General features: G+C 39.7%; 1 protein-coding gene across 5 annotated transcripts in view; it reads left to right on the top strand.

The window, feature by feature from the left end:
• Positions 1–22,181, top strand: part of LOC149318735 (protocadherin-15-like) — a 952,040-nt gene that overhangs the window by 734,099 nt on the left and 195,760 nt on the right. For all 5 annotated transcript variants that reach the window (XM_089510367.1, XM_089510370.1, XM_089510366.1 and 2 more), the window contains 3 exons: positions 1,609–1,688; positions 6,703–6,796; positions 14,275–14,403. In XM_089510367.1, coding sequence (XP_089366493.1) covers positions 1,609–1,688; positions 6,703–6,796; positions 14,275–14,403 — 303 coding nt within the window. The remainder of the gene's footprint in view (positions 1–1,608; positions 1,689–6,702; positions 6,797–14,274; positions 14,404–22,181) is intronic.

Here is a 22,181-nt window from a genome sequence, read left to right as displayed (position 1 = left end):
TCACAGAAATCACTTTGGGGGAACATGTGGTTTAGACAGAGTAAGGGGTTTATGTGAACATGAAGAGAGGAAGATGGTAAGATACAGGTTAATTTGCCAGTGAGCATCTAGAAGTCAAAATTGCTAATTCTGGGCTACCTAAAGGTTAGGAGGGATACCGTGGCTTAGTGGTTAAGATGCCAATTATGACGACTGGAATGTTGGAACGTTGGCAGTTCAAGGCCCAAGTGCTGCATGATGGGGTGAACTCCTGTCAGTAGTCTCAACTTCTGCCCACCTAGCAGTTCAAAAGCATGCAAATGCAAATACTGTTGATAAATAGGTACCACTTTGATGGAAAGGTAACAGTTCTCATCTGTTGACCACTAGAGTAGTCCTTGGACAATGCTAGCTCTTCGGCTTAGAAACAGATTGAGCACCACTTCCATCAGTCATTTATGACTAGACATTCATATCAAGCGACTACCTTTACCTTAACGGTTAGGAGTACAGAACCCTAAATACAAGTGTTCTCTTCAAACTACAGTACCATTAAAATGAAAGAGTCATCATTTTATATCTGTTATTTGATTGTTGTAATGTGTCTGTCCTCTTAAACTGGGGCTTGTTACAGTGCATAGTATGCATATAGTCAATAAACTAGGGCTTGAACAAGGGCTTTTTGCAGTACACACTGTTACGAAAAACGAAGGAAGATTTCAAACCTATATTATTAAAGATAAGTTTAGAAAAACAGCATTCGCAATTAATTGATTCTATGTCTGTAGCTAAATTAGTAACATTTGCATAATGTTTCCAAATATTAGAAGCACAATTCAACCAAAACAAAGCACTTTGAAGTCCCCTCAGTTTCAGTGGGGAGAATCAGGCTGCAATCCTATATGTGAATGAACTCACTTTACTGAGTAAATGTATATGTGACATGTGCATGCTATGCTTACATCAAGAGGACTTCAACTTGCTTAGTAGTTGCACTATAGTTTTTATTCTCTCTCTCTCTCTCTCTCTCTCTCACACACACACACACACACACACACACACACACACACACACAGGTGACATGGTCTAATTTAATTAATGGCATTATCTAATATTGTCTTAATTCTTTTCCGATTATTGTCCAAGTTGGTTTTTATATTGCATATTTTAAGTATCCAAATGAGTGCAAGATTTAAACACAACTATTAAGTTTGTAAAGGATGCAGTAATAAATAATCCCTACTGAATTACTTTGATAATAAGCTTGAGAATGTAGTGCCTGATGAAAGTCACTTTATTATCTCTCATTCTGTCAGTCATTGCTGATTAAAGCTTAAGTATGCAAATGTTCCAATTTCCTGAAATTCCAGTAGGCAATTATCATGCTTAGGAAAACATACTATCCATGAAACTCAGATGCAGGCCCTCTCTAGAGAGGACAAAACTCATGCATCAGTTAATAGAGTTAAAGTTGCCAAATATTTATTTTTTATGAATTAGATGATTAGCATTTAAAATGTGTTGTCTATTGCTACTTAGCTTTATAAAAACCCACTAATGTGATTTTAAAAAGGTAACGATTTATAGCAATCTGTAACATGTCACTTCTTTTGTGTTGTTCTTATGAAGGCAACGGATCGAGAGGGTGACCCTATAACATACATCATACAGAACGGAGATCCTCAACAAGTTTTTAACCTGTCACGAACGTAAGTGAAATTCCTATTATGATAGACAGTGCAATTTTGTACATGTCTCCTCTGAAGTAAATTTGACTTGTTCAGTTGGATCTCTTCCCAGATGGCTGAATATATGATTATGGCCATAATTTTTAACTTCCCAGTCCAATTTAATATGCAGATTGGGTGCAAACAATGCATCTTCTAATCAGAGGTATTCAGCTGTTTGAAGTTGAGCTCTCACACACTAATAGGAGCTTTGTGAGTGGTACTGAACTTTGAAATGGTACATGTGAGACCATTTATTTACTTTATATGTTTGACTAGGTAAAACCCACTGAGATGGAAACTTCCATTATAAGAGTGACCTGGGATTAATTAGAAGCCTTTAGACTTGCCAGGTTTCTGCTAATGACAGTGACTTTTTTTAAAAAAAAAACCTTACTTGCTATTTCTTGTCTTGAAAATGAAATGCGCTTTAATGAAAAGGGAGACCTTTTGGGGCCATTGTTTGAATTCAGCACCAGACATTCCAAACATTACTAACTGAAAAAGCTTTTAGCTTTCCTCCTAAATTGATGCCACCTTAATTAGTATAAAGAAAAGCCATGGAACACTGAAAACACATGTTCCAGAAGCAGTGAAAACCTACGAACCTGTCATTTGCAAAGCTCTGAATATTAATTATAGTAAAGAGGAAAGGACGGGCCTTTTTTTTTAGAAATTAGGAAAACAGTAACTTGAGAGATATTAGGCTCTCGGTATTCAGTGAGTTATGTTAAGCACGCGTGCACACACACACACAAAAGCATTTATTCACCATAATGAATATAAGTATTAACCAAGAATGCATCAAAAGGTATACTGTCATTCTGTTGTAGTGGATAATCATCATGAACCAGCCTTCTGTCTGCTTCTATACATTTTACTTTTTGCTGAGGCAAAAGCTGTAAGGGATGGATATATAAACTCTTTCACAAAGGAAGCTGGAGTTTTAAGATGGTTCAGTGAGTATGCATCGCAAGACAAAAACCTTTTTTTGGTCAGGGATATTCATCCATAGTGAAGAACTATTTTGAGCTTAATCTTTTTGGAAGTATTTCTGCATTCCTTTAAAAGGTAGAGGGTAGCTGAGATATTCTGCACAGTCATCATAAAATATTGAAGACAATGAAACAGTCTAAAGTCAGGGAATGTTTCTTTGGACCCTATTAAACACACACAGTCTCTTTATGATCAGTTCTCTACAGTGACATGTAGAAAAATAGTGCATGATTCTGATGCAAATTAATATAGCCACACAATGTCTCTTATTAATTAAATATTAACTAATGAGAAGCAAACAGATTGTAAAAATAAAATGCAAACATAGTAGATTCTTCTTCATTCATGGCTCCCTTACATTACACAGCAGCAAAGAATGTAATCCTTCCACAATGCACATAGAAATGTTTACTAGCCAGTCTACAGCTACTCAGTATTTAGCAGCACAGTGAAAGAGAATACATTATTTCTTGTGTGCAGTGAACTCCTTCCCTGAACAGTTGGCCATGAATTTTGGTTCTGTAGCCAAGTTTTAAAAAAAACTGTAAAGGCAGTGCACAGTTTACTAACAACTGTACAATGAAGATGCCCCTGCCTTGACTTCTGATCTTCTACATTTGCCTTATAAATCTTACTGTGGCAGTATTTTTGTTCTGTTTCCAGAATTGAGAGGTGCTTTCTTTTTAAAAGTATATGCATCACTGTGGTGTTCTTAGGGCAGAAAAGTCTGCTTTGTTTAAAGTATTTTCATTATTATTAAATTTTATTTATAAAGTGCTGTAAATTTGTACAGTGCTGTACAGAATAATCAGATTAATTTAAATAAATAAATAAAAACCTGCAGGAGGTGTACATTCTAGAAACAATAATTCCAAATTAATACCATTTAAATTAAAACAAATTCTATAAAACAACATAGGTTAAAATGAGAAAGGAACTGAGATTCATGCAATGGCTAGGAACTCTTCCATCAACAAAATTGTCTCTAATTCAGCTTTAAAGCTGGTCAAATAAATGATGGAGCGAACTTGTGCAAGAAGAAGGCTGCAGAAATAGGGAGCGGCCAGTGAAAAAGAGCAGATCCGAGGCGAAGACATGGATGTTCTTGGTTGTGGCAGTGGTCTTTGATTACAGTATTCTTTTTTTGCTTTCTTTTGCATTGCAAAACAACTTGTTTCCATTGTTGATGTCAGACTAAATGAAGTGTGGCTGGGGATGGTAGGGTTGCATGTGTCCCACCAGGAGCTTTTTTGGCACTCACACAAAAGACTGCCCATACATACATACATACATACATACATTTATTTAAAGCCTGTAATTTTCTACTGCTGATAGTTTTCGGGAGTGGCTTTTTGGGGAACCCTCTCCCCAGAAGCTCCAAAACAACCCCCTAGAAGCCCCAACAAAAGTGTTGTGGTCTTCTAAGCTGTTTTAACTTGTTATTTGGTTACACATGTTTTTATCCTATTTAAATTATTTTATGATTTGCATTTCAAATTGTTTATATTGTTTACATTGTTTTATTTGTATACTTCTCCTAGATTTCATGATAAAGGGCAGGAGGTCATTACTGATTAACAGAGAAGGAGTATTGTCTCCCAGTTGACTTACTAGGCAATTCTCACTGTACCTGGAAGTTGAATGAAGAGCCTCAAAACAGTGCCACACTATTGGCATTCATATTTTACTAGTGCAGCATGGAAAGACTGGGCATGTTGATGGTGGGTGGGGGTGGACATTGTGCTAGGCATGAAGATGTGACACAGAGACAGTGGGATTCTATGCTGGCTGTATGGCTGGTATAGTTAATTCTTTCTTATGTACTACAAGATGAGCGAGGAAGAAAAGGCTGCCTTCTGCCTTATCCACAGGAAAATTACAGAACAATGAATGTGATGGTTGTGATGCCCACAGATCTCTTCCATGTCCCACTCACTGTATATCTACAATAGGATTGCCTTGCCTGGCAACCACCTTATGTAAATATACATTGGGAGCAAAAAAATATAATCCTTTAAACACAACAGGATTTACTTTTTAGTGAATATGTATATTATTGAGTTTTGAGATACCATGGTAACTTCAGCAAACAGGAATTTTTAATTTTATTATTTTTATTATTATTATAAATAGAAGTAGTAGTCATAGTAGTGGTAATATTCTTGGCTTTCCTTGGTCAGAGATCTTGCAACTAAATCATCCCTCACTTTCCTTCTTTTGTATTACACTATTTGCCTGAATATGTGGTTCTTACACATCTGCTCTCACATGATTTGAATGATACTGTTTGGTTCCTAAAGAGGAATATAAAGTACCACATTTGGAGTAAATGCTATGCTAGAGGAGAGTGAAAGGGTGGAACTGTGTGCATCAAACTAGTTAAGTTTTTATCTTGTTAAATCTGTAGTTAACCATCATTTTCAATAGACCCAGAACAATTTTAAATTGGGATAGTATCCAACGTGGTCAGTGTACTTTCAGAAGCAGCTTCCACTCCAGACCCTTGCTGTGCAGGAATATACAATCAAAGCACCCCTAACTGAATGCCACCTAGATTCTATTTATGACTGCTCAGGTGAATGCGACGGTCAAGAGCACCTGTTATCAGCTTCGGCTTATTCGCCAGCTGCGCCCATACCTGGCTCAGAGGGACCTTGAAAGTGTGGTACATGCCCTGGTAACCTCGAGACTGGATTTCTGCAATGGACTCTACATGGGACAGCCCTTATACCAAACCCGGAAGCTTCAAATGGTGCAGAACATGGCAGCTAGGCTGGTCACTGGCACGTCCAGGGCCAGCCATATAACACTGGTTTTAAAAAACCTCCATTGGCTGCCCATTCGCTTCCGGGCGCAATATAAGGTGCTGGTGATGACCTATAAAGTCCTAAATGGCTTGGGCCCAGGATACCTGAAGGACCGCCTCTCCCCGTACATTCCGCCTCGCACCCTCAGAAGATCTGGGCGGCAACTCCTTAGGGTTCCCGGGGCGAGATTATCCTCCACCTCTAGGAGGTCCTTTTCCATCGCCGCCCCGGCCCTTTGGAATACGCTGCCCATAGAGCTCCGCTCAGTTACCTCCCTGGCCCAATTCAAACGGGATTTGAAGACCTACCTGTTTCAAATAGCATTCCCCGATTAAGTCCCTATAGGCCCCCCCGCCGCACAGACCGCACAGGCAATGGTTTGGCTAACCCGGGGGCTTTTGTTTTTGTTTTTGTTTCTGTTTTGTTTTTTGCTTTGTTTTGTTTTGTCTGTAGTGTGATTTATGTAATTTTTGATATGGTTTTAACTTGAATATGTGTATTTTTAACTGCTGTAAACCGCCCTGATCTTACGGAAGGGCGGTATACAAATAAAATGTTTATTATTATTATTATTATTATTATTATTATTTGTATACCTCCAAAGGAGGAGACTCCAACATACACTGAGGCAGTCTGTTCCACTGCAATTCTCTGGAGGAAGGATTCAGTCAGAGATGGTTGCAGGAGGGGAGAAATTGAAAATTCCAAGACTAGGGTGACTGTCTTGTGCAATTTAAGCCAAAATCTGTCAGTTTATTCTAATATTGGGGACTCATGGTATAAATATTAAAACTATTGCATTCAGGGGAAGTTATTTGGGCTTTGGAACTTGTGTTAGCATGTTACCTTATCTCTTGTAGTTTAAGACAGCTGTCTGCCAGTTCAAGTGAGTGACAGGCTTATGTTTATGCTCAAACCATCTGTCATATCTTATCCTATAATATAAAATCTCAAAATCACTATCTAAAATAGAGATATGTGCAGCTATAAAGTCTTAGAAACAGGCCTTCTTTTTTAAACCAACTTCACTCTGCAGAAAAAAGAAATAACATAAAAAACAAGAGTCATATTTGCTACAGAGGAATGATTAATTAATAGCAACCAACACCATAGCATGTAGCTATATTTGTGAATTTTTAACAGCCATGTTTTGATGTAACCTGAATTTTTGTTTTGTTTTGTTTTATCGCTAGATCTGGGCTGCTAGCCTTAGGAAAGCCTTTAGACAGAGAAAGCACTGATCGCTACATTTTGATTGTTACAGCTTCAGATGGCCGGCCAGATGGGGTAAGTTTCTTGTGGAAACGTGTCTTTCTTTCTGAGATGAAAACAATTGGGAACAAATAGTAGTAAGCCAACAGTAATATCTTCAGTGAAAGTCTTTTACTGACTAGTCTATAGCCTGAAGTAATTTCATATTATTCCCCAGAAAGCTGTACAAGCATAGCATTTAACGGTTGTTGGAAGTATAGTGGATATGCGGCAACTGAGATGATTTGTGCCATATTTTCTTCCCCCTTGTTGTTTTATTATGACCAGTATGCACACCTAAGGGACATCCCATGGGGTGCATCCTATGACTGTTCCTAGTCATTGAGATCAACTTACTGTCCATTATATCACACAGCATTGTTATATGAGAGTTTTGAACATTTCCCCCTGTGCTGTATGAAACTGTGTTCTGAGATGCTTGCGCTGACTGTAAAAACCTATGCTCAGAAACTCTGCAGAGAATCTACACACAGGAAATACGAAGTTGGTTTAGGGGTTCCCCCCACCCTCAAGCACTGGGGAAATCATTCAGAAATGATTTGTGACAAATCATAAAGAAAAATGTTTTCTTCCACTTCCTAGAATGTGAAGAACAAGTTAACACATTTTAGCTCCTGGAATATAAAGGAGGTTTTCTTTGTTACTTTGTTATCAATGGCAATCTAATGCACTCAGACTACTTATGACAAGAAGGTGATCTTTCTTATTATGGGATAATATTTCCTTTATTGCCTAATATTACATGTCTTTTAATGCTGTTAGCTTATCATTTGGTTCTTATATTGTAGTCTTTCTTTGGTACTTTTAAGAACACCCTTAGTGCAGAGTCTCTACAGTAAATAAAGGAATAATTTTGGCAAATAAAGTTGTTTCTTATAATGCCAACTTTCAGCAATCCATGTGTCTTATTCCGATTCAAAACTCACACATTTTCCTCATTCCCCCCCCAAAAACCCACTCACACATTTCCATGCAGAATAATTTCCTGAAACACTTTGAGATGTGGAAATAGCAGGTGAAAATTATATAAAGTTCTCCATCCCTTGTTATTCTTCTCTTCATGGTTTCCCAAGTGTCAGGAAAACAATTTATGAAGTAGAAAATGAATAATCATGAATATTCTTCAGTCCATAGAGAAAATATATCTAGCTCACAAATAGTATAATCCTTTATCTCCATTTCTTACCATGATTATTTTTCTCTATTGACTCTTATATGCAGACTCTTACAATCAATCAAATCCTCATCAAGGTATTATGCTCTCCTGATGCAAAACACATTTTTCCTTTGAGAAAGGATATTCGTAGGGATAATATTTCAACACCAAAGGATTGTGGGTATTGAGAAATCACAAAGTGGTAGACTAGATCTGAATTTTCACTGAGCTCTCCTGAAGACTCTATGTATTTATGAGCATCGTTTTTGTGGAAGAAAATGCAACATCAGAAACACAAATGTATACTTATAATACCTGTGGCTTCAATCTCTAAATAAATATATTATTACGCAAGAATATAATCTGTCTATAGTGCAACCTTAATATGTTAAAGTTAGGTTTGGGGAAATTTTACTCTCTTACGTTTGAAGCAGAAAATTTAGTAAATAGAAATCTAGTCTCTCTCTCTCTCTCTGTGTGTGTGTGTGTGTGTGTGTATGTGATTTATAGAACTTGCAGTTGCATTTATTGGGACATCAGCAAGAATGTAATGAGCTGCAGAATGGGAATTCCTGCTTCACTTGCTTAGTTAACTGTCACTGTGGTTATACCTTTTCATTAGAAAGGTCACATTTGCATCTTTGTTTCTAATTACCACACTCTATTTTCAGCCAATGCCTCCAATGTGTAAAGTAAAATGGGATGAATACAGTTTTACATTAGTGACATATAGACTCCAAGTGTGCTTTTCACAGTTCAGAATCTTTTATTTGAACTGTTCATCATTTTCTCACTCTCTAATGACCAGCTTCCTATGTTTATGACTTCCATTTGGTCTCAGAATACATTGATGAGCATGAGCAGGAAGTAGTTCACTGGCACTATCTAATCCCGTGCAACTGTGTGCATGTGTGTGTTTGTGTGTGACAACTTATCCCATGAATTTCATGGGGGTTTTGTAGGCAATAATAGTTCAGAGGTGGTTTTGTCAGTTACTTTCTCTGAAATGTGGAGCACCTGGTATTTATTGGTGGTCTCCCATTCAAGTACTAACCAGGGCTGACCCTGTGTAGCTCCCAAAATCAGAGGCGATCTTTAGGGTATTTAGGCCCACCCTGTACAATTAGTGGTAAGTAATTGCTTCTGCTGCATCTGCACAGCAGAAAAAATCCAGTTTGACACCACATTAACTGCTATGGGTCAATGTTATGGAATTCTGGGAACTGTAAGCTTTGTGAGACTCTTAGCCGCCTCTGTCAGAGAGCTCTGGTGCAAAACAAACTACAGTTCCCAGAAATCTGTAGCACTGAGCCATGACAGTTAAAGTGGGGTCAAACAAGATTATTTCTGCAGTGTGGATGCAGCCTAAGTGGCTTTGGAAGGGGGTATATATTTTCTCAGTTCCCTCAAAAGACAAACCTACTCCTTTCAGTGGGATACTAATGGGGATTTTCTTGCACATGTTAGATATACTTTTAGATATGCCCAAATGGAAGCCTGTTTAGAACAGCAATCTCCCTTGCTTCATCAGGGCATATATGACAGGAGTAAAGCAGGTTCAGACCCTTCTTCCTCGCCCCTTCTCATCACAGCATTGCTGCCAGAGTGTACCTCACTTACAGTTTCAGGATTGGGCCAAGGGATTGCTGAGGTTTTTTGGGACTTGAGGGGTAGTGATGGTGGAGGAAACACAAGCCACCACATTTTTGTGGTGGCTGTGGTTATAGTAACCAAAACATTGGGCAAAAAAATATCAAAAAGCATTTGGATTCTGGGCATTTTGGGGACTTGCAGCACTACAAGGACTACAAATATGTAGCTGGATGTGCTACGCATTCCTCACCCCGATATAAGGCAACCAGTGTAGTACAATATAAGTTATATTTCTGCATCCACACTGCAGAAATAATCCAATTTGACACCACTTAAACTGCCATGGCTCAATGCTATCGTGCTGCAACCAACTACAATCTCCAGAATTCCATAGCATTGAGCCATAGCAGTTAAAGCAGTATCAGACTGCTTTTTCTGCAGTGTAGGTTCAGTCTTAGTATTAAATCTTCTGGGTGCCAAGAAATAGTGTAGGAAGGGATAGAAACAGATGGAATGGTCTTATCCCATTTCTGTGTATACCTAATCAATCCATTCTACCCCATTTCTACATCTGGTATTTTTGTCAATGTAGCAAACATCCTTTACATTTTAATAATTTAATACTTAAAATATATGGGCCCTGGGGGCTGTCTCTCCTCTTTTTCTTGTTAATAAAGATATTTGTTGCTTGAAGTGACAAGAATCTATGGCATCTCCCAAACACCTTGAAGTTACTGATACAGCTACAATTTTGCCTATAAGCAGTAGGACCCAATGTTGTGTCATTGCTCACAGGTGGCTTAGGGATCCTATATGGAAAACACCAGATGCCATCCCCACCTCTACAAAATCTCCCTGGTACATCATCAGATCCAGTTGTTTTCTGAGGGAGTTGAATATTATGAATGCATATGGTGGCATCTGTAAGAAGAAGAAATTAAAAAGAGAATTAGACTTGCACAACTCATCAGGGAATCTGTCAGTATCCATATCTGATCCACACATTAGCACTGGATATCCAGATCCAATAAATGCACTTTGGAATTTCACCCAACTGATTGCCTCCCATCTGATGAAGGACCTGCGTTAATATAGGGAAAGTTATATTGAGCTTCTTTGACTCAATAGCAGTTTAGGCTGCAAATCAAACATTGTATCTGTTGAAAAAGCACAGACATCCATGTTTTGTTTTGCTATAAACCACAGGAATTCAAACAGTTTTACATGTCCTTTGACATTGGAGCTGTGAGGTCAGTCATCTGTAGTAAAATATTTTATTTATTCTTATTGGTTGCTTAATTGTTTGCTTTTTAAAATTATATCCCACCTTTCTCTCCATACTGAGACCCAATTTGATTCCAAATGTGTTTTCTTTTAAGTTACAGCTAAAACACAATTAAGTATATTAAAACTATTACCAAATTTTAAAATAATTTAAAATGTTTGTGGAGAGTATAGCATCTTATGAGCCAGCATGGAGTAGTGCTTTGAGTGTAGGACTATGGCTCTGGGGACCAGAGTTTGGATCCCTACTTGGTAATGGAAACTCACTGGCTGACCTTGGGCATGTCACACACTCTCAGTCTCAGGGTAAGACGAAAGCAACCCCCCTCTGAACAAATCCTGCCAAGAAAACCCCATGACAGGTTCAGCTTAGAGTTGTCATAAGTCAGAAACAACTTTAAGGCACACAACAATATAGCATCTCAAGTTAAAAGCTCCAGCAACCAGTGAGTTGCCAAAAAGCGTGCCTGCATTAAAAAAACAGAAAAGGAAGGGGGCTCTACAACCTAAAAGCAGCCACTAAGAAAGTTTCTTCTCTGTCCTCACAAAAATGTGCCTCTGAGAGTAGTGAGAAAGCCCTCAACTAAAGATGTGAAAACTGAGTGACCTCATCCCTTCAGATGGCCTTTTTCATATTTTTTTTCCAAAATTACATTTGCTCTTTTTCCCCCTCCCTCATGCCCCTGATGTGCCTACAAAGGTCCTTACACATGCCTTACATTTGTTTTGCAGTATTGCATCATAAGTCTACACACTCTTGCAATGTGCCTGTACATTGGAAGGCTAACAATGTGATTCTAGCTACCCTCCCTGAATATTTAGAGCCTCTTGGAGGAACTGCAAATGCCCAGATTTCTGATCCAGGAGAGAGCACTGATGTCATTATGACCACATTGCTATTCTTCTTCCAGGACGTCAGAATCTGATGAATCAGAAATGGGCAGTGTGCAATCTTCATTAGGCAGAAAACTAGAAAAGTAAAGATAACAGAGTCTGACCTGAAGTAACACAGGGAGAGATTGAGAATAGGCTGTACACAATGAGACATTGAGAGCAAAATAACAGATATTCAGGGAAATGGTGCTATGGGACACAAAAAAGCAAATAAGGTGGCTAACAGACAAGATGCTGAGTTAAAAGTGTAACAGTTCCCTGCATCCTCAGATGATATAGCATCCCTGCTGAATTAATAAAAGCATGTTTTAAAAAGGCACTCATGGATGATTTGAGCTGTATGCCACCCCCACCGTTCCTCAGAAGAATTGTATGTCTACAATTAAACACTCTACATAGAAAGAAAGAGATGTATTGGCCTTCCCAATCTGAAATTTCTAAAATGGCTTTAAGGTGGTAATTTTGTGGGGTACGTGACTTAAATTACAGAATGCATGGAGTCAGTTGCACAAAGTTTTATTATGCAAGGCACTAATAAAACATTGTTCATTGTTTTGGGATGTGTCTCCAATGCCAACAGGCTCTGGAGAAACTGCAGGAATGTATACAGTGCAGAACAATGTCCATATATTTCTGTGATAAAGCACTCATGTAAGCCGGGTTATCTTTGGGTTCTACAGAAGATAGTGTTCTGACCCTATGCTGCTTAACAGAATTAAATAAATGAATGCATAACAATTGGACGGATGTTAATAGAGGATATGAAATACAGCAGGGGACACTGAAAGTCCTCTTGTGCTTTTTGTAGCTGTACAAAATTCAACAAGATTTTTTTGTAGATAGATATGTGGTGATCAAAAGCTACATCTATTGAAACCCTGGCTTGCAGCTGCATTTTAATAGCAAAAGAACCCTGTCATTAAAAAATGCAGGTTTGGGTTTAACTGCTGATGAGAAATGTATTCCTCCCTGATATTTACTAGGGTCATGATCCACGTTCTGTGTTTAGATGGGGGGGGGGGGTGGTTCAACAAACCAGGCATCGTATCTTTGGTTTAGGAAGAAAGGTGATTTTCATCACAGACAGTTTTCCCAATCCCTCGTCCCATAGTGCATTTGTTTCAGTAGCCATTCAAAAATAAATAAGTTAGGCTCTGCATTGCACTCATCTGCTCTCTTGAGATGTGAGAGCTGCTAGCATCACCACTACCATCAAGTTTCTTATTCTTGCTTCTTTGTCCTTTCATGGCAGTGACTAGAGGGTGGGAAGGGTGGCATCTAACAGACATGATTCAAGAGTCCAGGAGGCTTGCTTCTTCCCCTCCTCTTTGACCACAGTAAAGGTATGAAAAAGTCAGTTCTCAATACAGAGAAAAATTATATAAAATAGATGATAGGATGACAGATTAATTTAAACAAGAAGCATATGAAGATGAACCTGCATTTTTAAAAAGTGAAGTGAGAGCTGCACTCAAAGCACTTGAGAGAAGTAAGTCACCGGGATGAAAAATCAAACCTGAACTCTCCCTAGAAGCAAAGTACAGGTAATCATACTTTGGCCGTATCATGAGAAGAAAGGACTCACTAGAAAAGATGATAGCGCTTGGTAAAATTGAGTCTCCATTGGTTGAAATCAGCTTGGAGGATAGTTAATGACAACAAACATGAGTCTAAACTGTAGTAAACTCAATGAGATTTACTTTTGAGTAGACATGTATAACAAATGTGCTCTCTTTGTATGTAACAATTACATTATTACTCATCCCTATTAAATGCTTGTCTATTTGTTGATGTCCCATTGTAATGCATTCTACAGCTTCCCAACCTATTTGGTTCTCTGTTCCCACTCTAGTGCTCTCTCTCTCTCTCTCTCTCTGGGTGTGTGTGTGTGTGTGTGTGGTTTGACCAGTTTTGTCACTAAGTATAGAGTTCATCTGAGGAAGTAGGATCAAGTCTACAAAAGCTCATGCTACCAACTTCTATCTTTCAGTTAATCTCAAAGGTGCTGCAAGATCTTTTTGCATACTGATTTTCCAGAATAACATGACTATATCTTTGAATACTGCTAACTTATACACCATAAATGTGTCAAAAGTACAGAATAGTTTTGAAAACAAATGGCACAGAAAGGATGAACATCACAGGCAATTGAAGCTTGCATATAACCAGGTGTACGGAAAATGCTAATCCTAGTCAATAGAATGAACATCAGTGTAATTATCATTGTGTATGACAGGAGTGTCAACTCTGGAAAACTAGGGAACTAAATTAAACCTTGAAAGGCTGCTCCCCCACCACGTACCAATAGGAATTGATCAGATGTCACTTCCAGATTACTTCCTGTTTTTAAAAAAGTATTTTCTTGTGACAAAATTGACCTATGGAGCCAAAAGGGTAGCAGGAATCTTTCTCAATCCATAGAGAGCACTGGAGACATGGGGGGATTTGACCCCGGTGGACTTGGGACCACAAAAATGGTTTTTGGGGCCCCATGTAAGCCACCTCTTGCCCTCACCTAGTATATAATACAACATCTGAATAATTCTATTTATCCTTTTTCTTACAGACATCAACTGCTACAGTGAATATAGTTGTAACCGATGTAAATGATAATGGCCCAGTCTTTGACCATTTTCTTCCTAAGAACCTCACAGTACAAGAAGAGGAAGCCAATGCATTTGTTGGTCAAGTGAGGGTAAGTTTCAGTATGCTTACAGTTACTTACAGTGAGCATAATGACTTTGCAGGTTCCTTAAATAAGTAAGATTGTCCAGTGGATTGTGTCAATATAACATAATTGTTGCTCATGAGAGCTTAAAGAGTCAATGGGCTGGATTCACTTGTCCATTCCATAGAGAGTAAGTCTATTGAATGTTAGCTTACCAAGATTCCACTAATTCTGTGGGTCTATTCTAATTGGGACTAATGTCTGCTTTCTTTTTTTACTGCTTCATGTAGTGTAGAAATTAAATGTATCTCCTTGCACATCATTTGTGAATAGCAGCTCCTAACCCTCCATGTAGTAGAATTCCAATCAAAACTGTTAGAAATACAAAATTGAGAATGGTTGAGCCTGGAAAAGTTATATCACAGTAAAGTTAGGAGTTTTGTGTTACTGTTCTGTTTTTGTTAGGAAGAAAATGAATAAACTTAGTGTTTAGCTTTCTGACTACTGTATAACTTGCTGTGTCTTATATGATATTGAAAGAGATTGACTGAGTGAAATTCAGCACCACTTAAATTATACTAAGAGGTATATTCAACATGATGAGGTAGACCCATTTTATGGGGGGGGGGGGGGACTGCCAGCACCCCAAAACTGCCTGTATATAAAAGGAGGACAGGGATTTGTGAAGCAAAAGAGACATATGGAAGAAAGTAATAATTCTCACCCCACTGCACACAGATGTGTGCACGCACACACATATCAACTTTCCTCCCCAAAGAATCTCTCCGTGTCTTCCTCCCCTCCACTGTATAGGAACTGCACTGTATAGGAAGTAAGCCAGACCAAAACTAACTGCCAGAAAAGTAAGCCTTCAGGCATAGGGAGCATCCATTTCTCCTCACCAGCAGGACTAAGGTCAATAGACACACAAAACTCCAAAGCCTACTGATCTTGTTACCTCTACTCCTTATTGCCTCTGTTTGTTCACCTCCCTTCATGGTGCTTAAGGCTGCAAACAATAAGCTTGCTGAGTGAACATGAAGAGAGGGGTGCTGTGAAGTCAGTTTCAAATCTGACAGTTTCTCTGAAGGACAGAAAATGGAAGTGACATCTGAAATACATTTTCAGCCTTTGCATTTTCCCTGTGGAAAGATGCAATCTAGAATATACACATGTCATCTGGGATACGTGCATTCTTCTAACTGAGAGATGTGCAAATCACATTTTGCATGTTACCAAGGAAATATGAAAACAGTTTGTATGAAGCAATAAAAGAAGAATGGGAAGGTAGATTTAAGACAGTAGAAAAAGAGGAAGTGTTCTTAAATCGTTGATATATCAGAATTCAGCAATAAATGATTACAAAATGATTTCAAAACGGTTACATTCACACACTGGACACAGCAACAATTTAAGAATGATTTAGCAATGATTTAAGAACACTAACAGCCTCATGTGAAAATCTTTTGGAATCGTCTATCTGTTAAGACGATTCCACTACACTTTGGGACAATAAAGGAATGATATAATGATGCCGTGTGAAAATCTTCATAGTTTAATGGGAGACAGCATGGCATAGTGATCTGAGTGTTGGACTAGGACTCTGGAAAACCAGGGATCAAATCTTGCACAGCTGTAGAAACCTTCTGCTTGATCTTGGACAAATGACACTCTCTCAGCTTCAGAGAAAGGCAAATGCAAACTTCTTTTGAATAAACCCTACCAAGAAAACTGTATGATACTGTAAATTGAACAACGACAACAAAAGCTACATCCTACATTCATATAATTTTATAATAGAAATAAGCCTCTTTTAATCTATTTGTGTTCTTTTTTGCTTCTGCCAATATATCATCCCCAAAACAAAATGCAACTTAATCCTTTGCTTAGCTAATGGAACAGAATAAGCCACTGATTCAACACATTTCTATCTTTCAGGTCATTGTAATTTATAAACTTGGTAATATCCTGCTTTTACCAAAGTCAGAAATGTCATATAGAAGAAGAGAGACCTTAATGATTGTTTTAAAATTTAGTTTGGACCCACACAAGTTAATAAGAAGTTGCAATGAATACGCATCACTACCTTGGTTATAGTTCAAATATATTTACCTAATACTGAAGAACAATTCCTTAGGTCAAAATTAGCAGATAAAAGCTGATATCTCACCTGCTTTCTCCATTCTCAACTTCCACATATTTAGAAAAGTTTGTTTGCATGTAGTAGTTTGAGAATTGGACTACAACTCTGAAGAATAGGTTTCAAATCCCTGCTTGACCATGGAAATCCACTGGGTGACTTTGATCAAGTCATATTTTCTTTGCTTCAGAGGAAGACAAAGACAACAACCCTGTGAAATAATCTTGCCAAGAAAACCCCTTGGTAGGTTCGCTTTAGGGTCATCATAAGTCAGAAATGGCTTAAAGGCACAGAGCAACATGATCCAGAGGCAGTGGTTGCAGTGTGAATTTTTACCAGGTAGGATTAATGTCTACAGAATACTATTCAAGTTTGCATTTACATGTATAGATTCTGTGTGAACAGAATACTTACAGACATATTCTGCACACTGATGAATTGTCCTTTAATTAGTCTTCTCTTCTAAAAGTGAAACACTAACTGGTGTTTCAATTAAAGAAAATTAATAAAGAAACTATGAAAATTCAGACTAAAAGTAATCTAATAGGGACCAATAAAGAGGTGAGCAAAGAAATAGTCATCCCTGCTCAATAAGTCAGGATTTGAGGGGAGGATCAGTCAGGAGTCTTAATGTCTAAGGTCATTATGGAGCTAAGTAGCTAATTTAGAATACCAGCCATTGTTGGCAGAAAGATGGAACACAAATTTAAATCAGTAAATTAATGTTCTACAACAATCTCCAGCAAGGACGTCTGCATCTAGGTGGGAAACCTCTGTTTTGTTTCCCACCTGGATATAGGATATAGCTGTCTTTGCTCTAGATTGTTGTAGAACATTAATTTATTTATTTAAATTTGTATTCCACCTATCTGTCTCTGAATGGCATTTGAAATTGCAAACAGTGGTAAAATTTAAATAAAAACAAACACATACACTGAAAGACAGTTTAAAAACATACCAATGAAAAATATAAAGGGAACCCAAATACATAGAACCTACTTCAGCAAAAACAACCTACTTCAACAGAGGTAGAAAGTTGTATATAAAAAGGAAGTTGTAGAAAGGCCGATATCCCACCAAATATGCAGTGACTCAAAGCATGGTGGGATATTCTCTGGTATTTTAAATCCAAGACAAATTCATAATAGAGACCTATAAAGAGTTCTGTTTAGAATAAAGCTCCTAAGAAAGAATGTGCACATAGGAAGTAAGGCCGGGCTTGGCCACAATTACTTGGCTTCTAAGAAAGCCCAAGCTCTCTCAATATACCTCATGTTGTACACAGTATTAGAAAGTGATGGAGAGTGTTAATAGCCTATGAAGCAAAAGAGCTCACAGCTGGAATCCTTCTAGGCAATGACACAGGAGAAACCTCCTGCTGGGAATGGTAGAATGTAAAGACGATGAAAAGAAGAGAAACTAGAAAGGACAAGTCCCAAAGTACCATGAATGCATTTCAGATCCTTTCATTTCCACACTGTGGAAATTGGAGTTGTACTAGATCCCCCACTGTTTTTTTTTTAGTTTTATCATTGGGATATCCCAAAGTCAGTTTTTGAATGCAATCCCTTTTTTGTTTTGCTTTATAGAGGACCACTGTGAAGCAGAAAGATTTGAGAGTTCAAATGCATGAAACTGACAGTGAAGTTAAGCCATATCAAACCATTTGTGTTATAGCTATTGACTTCTCTTGTGTAGAATATTAAAATATTTTTGATCCATAAATTATATTTGAAATGTCTTGCAAGATCATATTAGATATTTATAACCAGCACATTTTCGGGATATATCAGTGTGGCTCAGACAACTCCTTTGTTCCCTTTGTATTGCTTGTGCAAAAGAAGACACATGGGCCAAAAGCGCCGGCATTGGGCTTGTCTGGGGATGTGGCATACTGATGACACCCACACCCACACTGAAGCTGCGCTGTGACCACCCTAAGGCAGCCCAGGCTCCCCAGCAAAAAGAGTGCAAAAAAGTGCTCCTTGTGAGCAGCCCGTTTGGGTAGCCACTGGCCTTGGGACTGTGGCATCTGGTCACCATGGACCTGCGCCAAACAGGGAGTGACCAGGGATGAAGCGGCCAGAGGCCACCAAACCTGCTTGACACCATACTGATACTGAAAATATCCCATTAACTATGAAGTTCTGTTGACACAGAATTCTACAAAATATTACATCTATCACATTTCCCCTTGATTCCTTTATTTATTTGTTCCTACCCAATCACTTTAACTCCCTGATACAAATCCACTCAGTGCCAACAGCATCTGGGTGATGGCCAAAATGGAAGTCAGTGATATGATGTAATGAAAGCAGCTGTCTGACTCCACTAAAATTCAAAATTTGTTCCCTATGAATAGCAGGGAGCATATGTTCCTGTAATGGTTGGTACCATGGTACTCCCTATATCCTGTGTTAAAACCAGATGTTATATTGCTAGGCAGTGAAGAAAGTTGATAGAAAGAAAATACTGTAAAATCCATCTGAGAGTGCCGGAGGAGAGTGCCAAGGATACAGTGGACAGCCAAGAACACAAACAAACAAACAAAAACAAGCTTCATTTATATACCGCTTCATACTGCCTAAGCAGTGTCTAAGCAGTTTACAACCGTAAGCTAATTTGCCCCCAAGAATCTGGTACTCATTTTAGCGACTTCAGAAGGATGCAAGCCTGAGTCAAGCTTGAGCCCTTTTGCTGGCCTTGAACACAAATAAATGAGTTCTACAACAGATCAAATCTGAACTCTCCCTGGAAGCTAGAATGACAAAATTGAGCCTGTCATACTTGGGCCACATCATGAGAAGACATGAGTCATTAGAAAAGTCAATGATGTTGGGAAAGGTAGAGGTATGTAGAAAGAGAGGAAGACCACATGCCAAATGGTTACTTGATCAGGGAGGTCACAGGCCTTAAATTGCAAGGCCTGAGCAACTGAGAACAGGTTATCTTGGAGAGGTCTCATCCACAGGGTCACCATGAGTCAAGGCCGACTGGGGAGGGGCAGTTTACCACAGCAATAAATTTCACTGTCAGATACCTCATTATTGGTGAATTTAATACTGGGATATCTGTTGGTTGGCCCATCACAGCTCTGGAACTCACACACAGCATTTCCAGGGTCTCTGGAATGGTGATTGCTCCATGTTGAAACTCAGGCAAGGTGCTGCACTGAAGTCTTCCATCAGTTTTGTAAGAAAAGGAAATGCATCCTAATGCACATTGGATCATGGCCCCAAGCAGCAGGCCATTAAGCCCTGTATAAAAATAATCACTTCCTGGCTGTTTGTCCTAGTGCAACTACTTCATAAAGATGCTGCTTGGGTTCATAGTTTGAACTTTTCATGTTGTTCTTACTCTCTCCCACCCTCCCTTTTAATACTGAATATTTAACCTCACCCTCCCTCTCCCTCCCCTCTCTATCTTGGTTTTTACTATTCTGTTTCAGAATAGATATTGAGGAAAATATCTATTTTCCAGCGATGGAGAGAAGGCATCCTTGATGTATGGGTTAGACCCTGTGGCTCGCTCTAGGTCAGGCAGGAAGTAGACAAAACTTTAGAGGCGTGTCCACAGGATAGGACTAACCCCCAAAGCAAGTTTCGTTTCTGCCTCTGCTCTGGTCAGACGCTTTCAGATCAGCTCTGCTGCTTTTCCCCCTCTATTTCTTTCATCAACAAAAACAACAACAACAACTTTATTTCTCTCCTGTTCCTTTTGCCTCTGCCTCCTATCTGTCCCCTCTCCTGTCTCTTTGGACTGCCAGGGGACCAACAACGATGTCAGGGGCTGGAGATCAGGAGGACAGCCCAGGCATGTCCTGTGATTCCCTAAACTTGGCTAAAGAGCAACCCAGTCACTCTCTCAGCCCCTATGAAGACAAGGAGCCTGCTGCTAGGACTGCCAGGGCCAGGTCGGAGGAGGGAGAACCCTCGTCTCCGAACCTACAGGGGCCCCACTGCACCCTCCAGCAAAAGGACCGGACCCAGGCCACATTGGACGACTCAGAACAGGGTGTGAGTACTACCCCCACCCAATTGGCCCCCCCGCTGCAAGCATTGCCACCGGAGCTCTCCTCCATAATCGCTTCCCTCATCTCCTTCCAAGCTGCAGCTTTATCTGGCCAACAGCCCTGTCCTGCAGCCCTTCCCCTCTCTCTGGGGATGACTGGCACCATTTCAGACCACCGGAGACAGCCTTCCCTCCCTACCTCTCAGCCAGCTCCAGCCCAGTACATCCCTGCCTCTGCCCAGAGAGCCCCAACCAGGACAAGGTCTTCCTCTTCCTCCTCTCCAGTTGCCCGCTCCTCACTGGATTCCATCCCTCCCTCTGAAAGGGGAAAATTCACCCCCAGAAAAACTGCCCTCAAGCCTCACAAAAAGGGCAGGAAAAGTCTCCCGGGCTCCTCTGCAGCTGCTGCTAAGACAAAAACTAAGCGACCAGCGCCACCTCCTGGCCAACAACACAAATCAAAAAAGCCCAAAGCCTCCATTATTCTGCATTCTTCTGATGATGAGGATGATGCAGAGGACCTTTCAAACAAATTATCTCACAGTGAAGAGGGCTTACTCACCCTTGACGAATTATCTGTTGATGATGATGATGGAGAAGATCCCACACCCTCCTCCAGCAGACTTTTCCCCCAAGAGGACTTTCAAATCCTGTTGAAAAAAGCAATAAAAACTCTTGAGTTGCCTATAAATGCTACCATCCCTCAAACTCAAGACACAGACCTTCCCCAGGGAAAGGGTGACTCCTTCCCACAACCTGGGCCCCCTTCTATCGAGGTCCCCTTTACTTCAGATTTTATGAAGGTTATTAGGGAAGAGTGGTCTAAGCCAGCCACAGCCAGACCAAATCCTCAATCATTCAAAAAATTTTATAACCTTCCCCAATCGGTCATGTCAAAGCTCCAAGTCCCCTTGGTTGATGCTCCCGTTGCAGCTTTGACCACGTCCGCGGTCTACTGCAAAGATGGAGACGATGCCCTAAAAACCACGAAGACAAAAGAGCCGATTCGGCCTTAAGAAAATCATTTGATGCCTCCTCCACAGCCATCAGGGCTGCATCTACTGTCTCCATTCTCTCCAGGGCCGCTTTTACTTGGGCTAGAGACCTTATCCAAGACGTACCTAAGGGCAACATTAAATTACGCCAGGGCATCAATAAAATTCTCAAGGTGTTGGCTTTTTCTTCTGATGCTTCTCTTGACATCATGCAACTGAGTGCCAGGGCTCAAGCAGCATCTGTCCCAGTAAGGAGACAGATTTGGCTAAAAAATTGGACGGTTGATGCCAAGTTCAAACAAAACCTCACCATGGCCCCCTTCAGCGGACAAAAACTATTTGGAGACGCACTCAAACCCGTCCTCATAGAAACCAAGGACAAGAAAAAAGCCTTACCTTCACTACCCAAAAGAGATGAAAAGCGATCCTTTCGCCAGGGACAGGGTTCCTTTCGCTCATACAAAAACAATCAATCTTCCTTTCGTTCCAGAGACCCTAGGTCCAACAAAAATCAGTGGTCTGACCGAAAGCCATATGGCCGACAACAATACCACTCCCGAGGATTCGGAAGGCCTAACAACTCTTCCAACCAACAACAGGGGCCATCTATCTCCAAACAAAACCGTAATTCCCCCAGAGAATGACTGGCCGCCACACCT

This window comes from Sceloporus occidentalis, unplaced genomic scaffold (genome assembly GCF_023333645.1).
Source record: "Sceloporus occidentalis isolate IW3139 unplaced genomic scaffold, rSceOcc1.0.p SCAF_2, whole genome shotgun sequence".
NCBI lineage: Eukaryota > Metazoa > Chordata > Lepidosauria > Squamata > Phrynosomatidae > Sceloporus > Sceloporus occidentalis.
Note: the sequence above shows the minus strand (reverse complement) of the source record. Positions and strands in the feature narration are given on the sequence as shown.